The sequence below is a fragment of the Rhopilema esculentum genome, chromosome 3 (assembly GCF_057945365.1).
Source record: "Rhopilema esculentum isolate cy_ngs chromosome 3, ASM5794536v1, whole genome shotgun sequence".
Classification (NCBI taxonomy): Eukaryota; Metazoa; Cnidaria; class Scyphozoa; order Rhizostomeae; family Rhizostomatidae; genus Rhopilema; species Rhopilema esculentum.
In genome coordinates, this window is record NC_142817.1 from 1309247 (window position 1) to 1320813 (window position 11567).

General features: G+C 36.5%; 1 protein-coding gene across 1 annotated transcript in view; it reads right to left on the reverse strand.

Annotated features, from left to right (window-relative positions):
* The window catches only part of LOC135692407 (protein kinase C delta type), a 28563-nt gene extending 18238 nt beyond the window's left edge, over positions 1–10325 (reverse strand). Inside the window, exons 1-2 of the mRNA XM_065210505.2 lie at positions 9853–10325; positions 8888–9216 (exon numbers count right to left, since the gene is read on the reverse strand). Of these exons, the coding sequence (XP_065066577.2) occupies positions 8888–9214 (327 nt within the window). The 5' untranslated portion in view covers positions 9215–9216; positions 9853–10325. The remainder of the gene's footprint in view (positions 1–8887; positions 9217–9852) is intronic.
* Between the last annotated feature and the right edge of the window lie 1242 nt (positions 10326–11567).

Sequence of the window (11567 nt, forward strand, 5' to 3'; positions counted from 1 at the left end):
TGGAAGTTTTGATTCGAAGTTTTGGGAATCAAAACCAGTCGAATGCCACACTTTTCTCCCAAAAACTCGAGACCGTACGAGCAAAAGTTATGATTGTTGGCACGAAAACGGTGCTGTATCACAGCTCTGTTCTCCGCAATGGATGGAAGTTTTGATTCGAAGTTTTGGGAATCAAAACCAGTCGAATGCCACACTTTTCTCCCAAAAACTCGAGACCGTACGAGCAAAAGTTATGATTGTCGTGATTATCGAAAAATAAATGTCAAACCCTCGAAAAACTTCATGATTTTCAAAAGGGCGTTGGACTTAAATCAAAGGCAAACTGAACACCAAAAATTCTTGATAAAAAGAATAGTTTAGCATCAACTAGAGCAGCTGTTTTTATAGAATTGTGAAAACCCAAGATGGTGTCTTCTTCGAATATCCTGACCTACATTTTCAAAACAATTATTATCAAGGAACAAAAGTTTGCGGGCAGTACTAGCAAGAGCTATTTCTAGTCATATGCTTTGATCATTGATAATATTGATCGTGATGATGGTGATAGGCCAGTGGCGTAACGGAAGCATCTGGGAAAGTCAAAATTTATCAAACTGAGCAATTAACTCGAATACAAAAACGGCCGCAGCTCAAACCTTTGCAATTTTTTCGTACTTTATGCCCTCCATGCTTTGAAAAACGAGTGCATTAGGTCTTCAGCAGCAAAATTGATTTCTTTCGATCGATAGCAACGGTTACTGTTATGCATTTGAAACAGCTTCCGAGCTTTAAACATTTGACAGGTTTTTTAGCATATAGAAGACTACTACTAACAATGTGAAACAATCCGACTTGTATTACGTGAAAATTAGTCTAGCTAATGTTTTCCCACCGGGTGGCACTTTGTTCTTGTCGTCTAAAAACATTTCTACAAGAATCTTGCTATTGTCGCTATTCGGAAACATGCCTTTTCTAGGAAAAAGCAACAGCATCTACTGCATCGCGAGGATTGATTACAATCATGATTATCAAGTTGATTACAGTGATCAAACGAGTTGGTATCAAGGATCATATCATTAAATTACATCATCAGCAACATTGATTCGTGACAATGGTGTTTATTATGAAAATAATGAGCAATTTCTTCTATATTTTGCGTTCATATAGCATAATATTTACCACTTTAAGACGTATATCTACTTTAAACTAAACATACTTTCCACTTTAGACAAAGAATAGATTCGCATGGGTATATTTCAGACGCAAAAAAGAAAGCACGCCGAGGTTCATGCAATGCAGAACAAACAATGATTCACAGCATACTTAAAACACAGAAACAAAGCGAGGAGCCAGAGATCATTTGCATCTGCTCCAAATTGACTAAAGCATTTAGGTTCAGAGCAACTTTAAACCTGAAATGTAACTCGGGTAACATTTAATGAAGTAATACCTTCTATCACAACACTATGTAACACACTTGGTGAAAACAGTTCCCTGTTTATATTTCCCCACATCCCATACAAGTTGAGATTTTTTGTCCCCATTCAGTCTTAAGAAGTTCCTGCTATAAATGTGTTGCCCCTGCTATGTTTTCCTGCCGTTTCCCATGAAGAAAAATGTTCACCGGAATTGTTAAACAAGGGTGTTCTGTACATAAAGGAATTCGGCGGCCATTGCCACTCAAATCAGCAACCTTGCATTGGTAAAAAAATGTTGGGATTCCATTATTTTACCAATCTTTGTTTCTCAATGCAGTTTACTAATTCATTCAGAGATTTTTTGCGATAAACATCGTTATCACCACTTTTAAGACGGTCTCGTTAAAAAGTTGATCAAAGACTGCAGATTGCAATTAAATCAAAATTTAAAAAGGCACAAAATCTACAAAATTCATTCAAATAATCACCGAGCTATGTAGAATTTGAAGAACTGCTCGCTATAACTCCCTCAAACAATTTGTAATCACCCGAATTCAGCCGCAAGCACTGAGTCTTATTATTCTGAAGCAGTTACTTCGAACACAGAAAACAGTGAGCATTGCTTTTTTCGAACGTGACAACAGAGCAAAGAGCACACACCCATATGTACAAGCACACATTTAAAGAAATTATTTGCCAGTGTGCTTCGATTCCCCGCCCCGCCGTCCGTCTCCTTCGCAGAAGTCCACGAGAGGGAAATAAATACTCCTCTCTCAAGCATGAAATAGACTTGGAGCAAGTCTAGCAACTCTTTGTCTCTTGTTGTAAAAGTACTAACAGCAAACATACAAAACACATGTGTAAATGCAACTTCACAAAAAAATAATAACGAAACCACTTAGATTTAGTCTGAATTTGCCAAAGTTGATGAATGAGGAACTGAAGATACGTGACGTCGCTAAAGAAAAGCCCAACTACCGCAGTTTCTCTAAAGAACACCGCGGCGTTTATAACAAAATCCAACTATTGGATGCGGCGTTGAATATAGGGTGGCATTTACTAGTAGGCAGTGTTTGATTCAAAAGGAAAATGTGCCAAATGAAAAATAACAAGAAAAGTAAAATAAAAAAATTAGAAAGATCAAGCCAGACTCTAAACAGTGTTTCCTTTTTTCAAAAACATGTAATAATGATTTAGGGACTCAGAAAAGTTCACAAAAGATGTGTTCACGTTTTGGAGGTGCCAAGAGATGACAATGACACTGTCTCCGTCAGAGTCCTCGTCGTGACATGAAAACCTTCATAGGTTTCGAATACTAAACATATAAACTATTCGTTATTCCTTATTTGGTTTGTTTTCTGATGAACGCCGCTTTTCAAGATGTGGCGTTTAAAAGAGTGCGGCGTTAATCAGAGGGCAGCGTTTATTATAATTTGTTGGCTTAAAGTGCGGCGCTTAATAGAGGACGGCGTTGATCAGAGGGCGGCGTTCTTTAGAAGAAATACGGTACCTTAGACAAAATCAACTTTTAAAACTATAATTGCAGTTTAAGAAAACTATTCTATGAAACAGTTTCTGAGCACAAAAAAAACCACCAAAGCAGAACCTGTTCCGTACATAAGTGCTGGTAACTCCTCTTCTCTAATCTCTATCTCTTATCCAAAAGCAGAAAACTGTTCTGAACGGTTCGGCTTCCAAATAGGGGAAATATTAGCTGGTGTACCCCAAGGATCCACACTAGGGCCCCTCCTTTTCCTTGTGTATATGTATTTTTAAATGTATTAATAATGTATTTTTAAGATAAATGGAAATCAGGAAACTAATCAATTAAAGTAAAATGAATTATAATAATCACCACAAAAGTATAGGTGTTTATTAAGAAGCTTGACAGTATCCTGAATATATGCGAAAATTTATTCAAACAACGGGATCTTTCAACATCTTACACACACTCATTTTGTTTAGAAATTACCACCAAACCGAGGATTGACTCTAACATCGCTCGCCTATTTGCTAAATATAAAAACTGCAAATAGGACACACGCTGTAATTGAATTAGATCGAAAGCAACAACAGTATGTGAGTAATTGCAAGCTGCAGTTGGATAGCCTAAAAACCGTTACTGGACAATGTAATAGAGATGTATTAAGTTTTGGCAAACCTTGCAAAATCGTTACTTTTCACCAAACACAAATGCCGAAGTTTATAACTGATACAACTACTCAACGCATTACTATTCAACTTTAAAACAAAATATTAAAATACTGAGGCATCTACAAGAAAGGCCGGTTTACAAACAGCAATGTGATACTACATACTCACTTGCGTTTTCTTCAAATTATTTATCGCTTCATATAACTTTTCGGAACAAAAGCCTTGAAATTTGCATAGTCAATGGTTATTGTAATAATTGGCTGCAATAGTGATGGATAATTGATCATCGCAAAAAGCAAAGGGGCACTTTGCTACACGAATCTTAAAGTTTCATGCAGTGAACAGCGTCTTTGAAAATCTACGCACGGCCTCTCTTATTTTCAACTCAGCACAGGGCAGATTTTGCACTCAAAAGTGGACATTTCGCACTGATAAAGTAGCAGTAAGTCAAAAGACCACTTGAACGATTCAATTTGAAAACAAAAAGGCTATCCCCTTAACTGGCTTGTTGACACGAGACCCTCAAGAAAACACTAATGTTTCTTTAAAAAACGATGGATGACTTCAATCAAGGTAATTTTTTTACAAATAGCCAGAAATATTCAGCCACTTGCGAAGAGAAAATTCCATCCTTGCGTCAATGATCTCAGAAGTTACAGGTGGACCTTATTTGCTAATCAATTTCAAAGGAATCCTTTATATTTTGAGTCGTTTAGTAAATACCTCATTTTGCTTAATGAATGACTGTTATTACAAATTTACTACTGGCAAAATATACAGATATTTTGTGATTTAGATTTTGTGATGCAAAACGGTTTTCTATAGCAAAAGTTTCTTGCCAATGCTCTAATTAAAAGAGATATGAAAAACTCACATCATTAACAACAACGCCATTTTTCCGTTTCTGGTCATTCATGCTGCAAAGCCTTCGGTGACAACCCCAATACGAAGAAATATGCCAAGTTCCCCTTGTCTCCGGATCTTTCCAATGCCCTTGCAGTGAGCAACACTCACTTACTTGAAGTCACAATATCACATTAGCAAAGCTGCTGAACTGTCAAAATTTGAGTCTTAGAATCTCAACGAAGCTCTTTGTTTCGTCCCGTTGCAATTTTGCTCTTTTTGAGCAGTAATCTATGAACAGCCTTAATGTTTGAGACAAGATATGAGAATACGGCGCAGAAATGAGTTACGAACGCTGAATGTTTAGGGAAAGTCACCGTTGCAGGTGCAAAAAGGACCTTTCTATGAAAAACCTAACTGTGCTGAGGCTGATAACCATCAGCTGACAGAAAATACCGGTTCTGTTCACGCCTACTCAAAACTCCTTCGCAAACATGCCCTTTGCAGATTTGGTTGACAGCCAACTTTTACGTTAACCTGCAAAATCGTGAATACGGTTGACCGAAACATCTATTCATACTTATTAAGGGGATCCTGTACAAAAAAATCACAATACATACTATTTGTACATTTTGCTGTATGAAGCTATGACACAACTAGTTTTACTTCAACAACGATTCCAAGAAGTTTGACTTGACTATTTGATAACAACCTGTTTATTGTTTTCATTTTGGTTAGCAAGATGTTACCTCAGGTTACACGGGTATTAGCGTAACCTCGTCAACAAATTAGACAGAAAACTTAAAATACGAGTCAAGCTAGTCACAGATGTACGCCAAAAATAATTTTGTTATGCATCTTCTAGGATAGAGGTGAATCAAAGGAGATTTTTTTCGCATATTTTCTATTCTAGCATATCTTCTAGTTTTTCAAGGTGATATCTTCATTTGTCGCAGCTTTCCCAGAACGAAAAACGTTTTACGCAATTTTGTTACGATCTTATCATTCAAAGCGTTGGTAACATCCGATTCAGACATAAAGGGACCTAATCTGCGTTTCTAAGTCAATATATCATATTATGTATTACACGCAGTAATTATGATACGCTATACCAGAAAGGTCTTTATCTAAAATAGCATCAAATGCGGGATTTCTTTGTTATCAGTGTGCCTCATTGTATATGCCATTTCAACCCTAACTTAGCATTATAGATTAGATACGATAGGTTCCAGAAATGATTCTTGTGGCAACTTTATAGGAATTTTCTCCATAAAATTACATGTTGAAATTGTTAAGATTTTGCTTATCAGTATTCTAAATTCGACAGAAAATCAACCATAATGCATTTCTTGTCATCCATAAATGTGACTGAATGAGCCTTTGAAGTGGAAGGGTGATCAATTATTTGATTTTGATTAATTAATAAGGGGTTTACAGTGGTTTTGAAATTTTTGGCAAAAACATCTTTAAAAATAGGGGGGAAATTGTTAGCTAGTTGTTTGAGTTTCCAAATAAGCATACAAAATCATTACCAACGCCCATGCCAACCCTGTTTCCAACACCAGCTGGAACATCGTCTAATCATTAATAATAAATTGTTTCCTTAGAAACTGAAGAGCAACTGGATAAATTTATTATGAGACTTGCAAAATATTTTCAAAGACCCAGTCAGTTACCAGAAGATAATCAATATCTTTCCTCCACTGAAAAAATCGAGAACACAATTTGAGGAGCTTGTCTAACCTGATAAATCTCTGAAGAACACAAAAACATAAAAATATGCTTTAACTTATTGAAAGAAAATTGCAAATGATCACATTGTATCAGCAGTGTGGTTTGCTAATACGTTTAGGATCACAAGTCTAGGATCATTTATGAAATACTGCATGAAAAACTAAACTTAAACTATATGAAAAATTGCATGAGATGCAGAAAGAGGAGTTTATGTAGACACTGTGAAACAGACTAATTGACTGCATAAATGCAAAAGTAAAATCCCAAAATCTTTTCAACTCCAGCTATCTTTCAAACAGCAGTGGTTTTAGGAATGGTGGGACCAGTAGCAGGGCCACAGGGGGGACACATCCTCCGAGTTCTCTGCAAGATCAACCTTTCATTCACCTAAATTCAATGAGAAAATGTTTGGGGGAGGGGTAATATTTTGACAACATACTTCTATGATGTACTCCTATGATTCTCAAACTGCCTTTACGTAACCAAACTTTAGTCATGAGCGTTCCCTTCAGATAAAATTGGTGTTCCCGGTTAGGAAAATAGCATTTTCTGGTGGTAAAAAGTAGGGGTGTACCGGATCAGGATTTTCAGAATCCGGCCGGAACCGGATTTACCGGATTTCTTCGTGGAATATCCGGCCGGATTCTACCGGATAATCTGACCATTTATAGAATTTTCAGTAATAAAAAGTTTTGAGCCACTTTGCAAAAAAATGTATAGCGAGAAGATCAAAGAGACCAATTCAGGGTTGCCAGATTGAATTTACAAACGAAGGCTAGACTGGTGAGCAATTAAGACAAAATGCTTACAAAAAGGCCAAATCAAAAACTCTCTCAAGAATCCATCGAGCAGGCACAGTTATATTTCTACGCTTGTGCCTGTTAGATAATTTCTTAACTTTGATAAGAATCTTACTTTTTTCCTAAACTAAACAATATTTAGGTAAGGTGACAAAATTTGAAATTTGGTTAACACTTTGTAGTTAACTACTACTTATTCTATGAATGTAGTAATTACTTATTAATTTTGGGCGTCTGCTGAAAAGGCCAACAAGGTCAAATTTAAGTAGTAAGCAAAAAACAATTTTTCCAGGCAACCTAAATCTAAAAACCAAAAATGAAAAATTTGGCCTAAAAAGCCAATCTGGCAACCCTGGACGAAATCTGTGAATTATATCATCCAGTTTTCTTGTTTCGTGATGACGAGCACTTTCATTTCAAATCTGTTTTCAAGGCGCTTGTTTTATCGTTGATATTGTTTAGTTCTGGAAAATCCATTTTTAATCACTGTATGAAGGGAGTCTGACTTGGTTTTCCAAATTTTCTTAGTTATGATTAGAGTTCTGGAAAATCCGGCAACATCAAGACTGAGATGGCTTGGCCAAGGGAGACTGATGGAGGCCACAAGGGTGAGAAGAATGATGGAGATGGAGGTGAATGGAAGATGTTGTATTGTTTATAGGTTCTTGTTATGATGGTGAATAGCCTGTTAATAGCTAGCTCATTGGTGGGGCAATGGGCTAGGTCAAAGGGCTTATGCCCCGCAGAATAAGTAATGCACAATAGATACTCCTTCTTTGATGTTATCTCTAATGATTCAACAGAAAAATTAATTTATAATGTGAACAAGACACATTAATAACATAAACGGAAGCTAGTTAACTCGACAAGACAGATGTTACACTACATGTTGACAAACAATCACATTGCCATAAAAAGATGTTCACTAACACAACAGGACTTAACAGAACATGAGACTTTAACATGCAACAGGAACATTACTAAATTGATTGAATAGAAAATCCAAACCGTTACAATGTGCTAGAGGGAGACTGTCTCTGAGATGAATAGACTAATTTAACATAAAGGTTTATATGAGGACAAGAGGTCTGGAAGAGCAAGAAGTGAAAGACTGTGCCTTCTGGTGGAAAAAATACAGACCCTTGACCCAGGCAGTTAAACATGGTAGAACTTTTACAGCCCCGTGAAGCTAATGAATTATTTCTGTTGAAATTATAGGTTGCCCATGAAATAGAGTAGACAAAATTTGGCTGGCCAAATCACTGGAATGGCTTCACTTTATGAGTATACAACAGCATGATTCTAAGTTCCTGCTCTGAGTTTCATGCTCAACTTATTGCGGTCAACAAGCAACTGTCACTAGAATGCCTAAATGCATTTGTCTGAAATTTTGGATGAGTTGCTTTCTTATCATCTTGTTTATGTACCAGGGAGGAATTTAAATGGTGGTGACCCAGTGGATGCTACCGGCAATCCAAGTAAGTGTGCAAAACTGCAATAATTCATAGTTTTTGAACTCTTACCATTGCCAGTGCAAGTCTCTTATACCATGTGCATTAAATTGCATATTGTTTTTCTTTAGTAATTTTCCATTGGTAATTTTTCTTTAGACTCGCAGCACTGATTGGTCAACTATACCGGTCTTGTGCTTGCGTTTTTCTGATTGGCCTATTTCGATCCACAACTGGGTATATATTTTCCATCATGTTTTTTCGGAACCTTATTCTGACGTTCTATGCTCTAAGGAGTGTAAGGCGAAAAAGCTTTTAGTATATCGTAAAATGTTTGCTTTTTTTCAAAGCCATTTTCAAATTCTGTACCGCAAAAAAATTGTTTACATTGCATATGTTAAAACTAAAAACTTAATCATCCTTTTGAGCTTGGCCTTTTACTGAACACTAAAACAGGGCAAAATTAGTGAGTGTAAAAGCATAGATAAAACACAAATCTCTAACTCACCCAAACACTGGAGACACCATTCTCACTTTTCCTACACTGTTCTGCAAGAAAATCAACACCAAATGTGACATTTCCAACTAATTTATTGTCAAATCTTGACATAACTGCAACACATATCATTCGTCCAGGGTACACATGAGTGTCGAATGATTTGTTCCATTCTGGATAGATAGTTTTCTTCTTCTGCACGAGCTCTATTCCTTTCCCTGGCACTTCAATTGCTTCTTTAATGGCAATGGCACAGAATGGATCCCAGGAATTTCCACCAATTTCAGACCAACTTTCCCCAGCTTCAGCTTGAAGAAGCTTCACTCTCAAAAAGCCCATATCTGATGCAAAGAAAAATTTAGATAGAATGATAAATAAACACATTTTATACCATATTTTGATGACAATATACTTTCCAGTTATTAATATCATAAATATTGGAGATATATTGATCGATAATTAATTGCTTCATTCTACCTTTTGTTCTATTCATTTTTCATTTAGACTCTGAATCTTTAAATGCTGGACACTCTAGCAAATGTTGAGGAATCAGCAACTATGCAACATTATGACATGTTTTAACGATAAAGACGTGATTTGCATTGGTTTAAAGAATTGGTATCAATTGTCTGGAAATTGAGGCAGCCAACATCATGTAGACATTTCACGCAAATTCATCACATAATTCCTTAGACCTCTAAATTTAAAAATGACGTATACAAATAAATGAAGGAACAGGGGCGTCAGTCTAAAGTCATTTCGTAGCAGACGGTTCTAGCAACCCCTAAAATTGCTTTTCATCTCTTTGAGGTTAAGAGGTATTTTTGAAAATTTCGATGCATATGCATAATCTCCTTATTCCACAGAGGCTTGGTGCGGGCGGGGCGGGGACATGCAATGCAGCATTTTAACCTGAAAATTTTCCTATCAAAACACGGAAGGTAGAAAAAGCAAAAAGTAACATAAGTTCCCCTTACCTCGTGATTGAGATCTGTCTAAGCTTGTCAAGACGAAACTAACAGGCAAATGTAAACTACTTCCGTAGGCCTACAACGTCTTGGTCCTTCAGACAGAACTCCAAAATATTGAAACAGATACCTAGCTTCAAGATGATAATACTCTGATTTGTAGTATCGCTAAATCAAATGCACTTAACTCTACTGCTCACTTATTGACCGTCTGTCTAATAATTCGTCTCAGTTCTGTGCATTAGCGATGACACCGTTCCAAGAATATGATTCACGACCTAGTTTTGCGCGGGCACCCGGTGGGCCTAAGTGGTTGATCTATTTTAATTTACAATGACAATTGAATTGTCAGCGAATCCTTTGTGACTAAGTATTTCTTTAAAAATAACTTTTTTGTCTCCAAAAACAATAAGAAACCATCCAATGAAATAGGCGTACGATTCTTGTTGAATGCTGACAATGGAATGTTTTGTAAGATGAGACCCACAAAGACAGCGGATGACTCTATGATTTTTCCTTTCGTGGGAAGAACAGGGGATGGAAATAGCTATAGTAACACGAAAACATGAGGCAAATAAAGGGTTAGACTAGAGATAAATCAACTTGCTCGAAAAGCGACTTTTACATGGAAAGATTAAATATTGGGAAGGGCTAAAGAAAGAGGAAGTGCTACCATCGAAAGCGAAACAGTTTGACAGGTTCTAATGTCTCACTAACAATATAATTTTATATAATAACTCGCGAAAGAGGAAATAGGACCTTCCACAACAGTAGTGCCGCGATAAACCAGTTTTCTGTCATATCCAAATTCAAATTGGAAGGGCAACATTTTACTGCTATGGAAATTAAACAATATGCTTTTACAATTCAATACAATACTCGAATTGCTATAAAAAGAAATAAGTAGTTTTCCATTTATTTGGGAGGTTGTTGTAATATGATTGGCAAAAAGGTTTTTGTATAAAATGTGATTTTATACTTCTCTTTGGTTTCAAATTTAAGCACTAAATTTTTCAACTAAAAGTGGTTTCGGTTTTATTTATGAATTCGATGTCTTATCTAACCAGTAATAACACCAGCATCGCAATCAATACAAACTTCATAATTTTACCGATTTGAAAGGGATTTGGGCAAACAAAACAAAATGCAACTAATGAAAAATATATCACGCAATGTTGTGGTCAGCATTTTGAATGTTCTCCAGAAGATCTTTTTGAATGCAAATAAGCTACTAGATTTTCAATTCTATGTCGAAAGTCTTGAGTGTCACCTCAATGCAACTGAATGAATGGCTTGGAAACATTTGGAGAGTGGTGCTCTCTCCACAACTGATCTACAATGCCTGCCAAAAGTCTTGTAACACTTGCTATAATTTACGTTCTGCACGAGCTGCAACATCCCCTCCCCCCTTGTACAATGTTTTATGAATAATCCTACATGTACAAGTGATACATTTTTACATAGCTATGATTTTCAGCTAGCGGATCAACATTGTATGAGGGGGAAGGGGGGCAACACCCTCCTTGTTGACATGGAAATAGAAAGGGACACGAGAATTCACAGAAATCTCAGAGTGTTCCAAGGATATTTTGCAGGCATTGTAGCTTCTCCAGAGAGCTCTTCCTAAAGAAATTTCCATCATATTCATAAACTCTGTTGCATACAATTACCTTGCACCTTCCATACAAGAACCAGACACATCGTTCTTTCCCCCAGTGAGACAT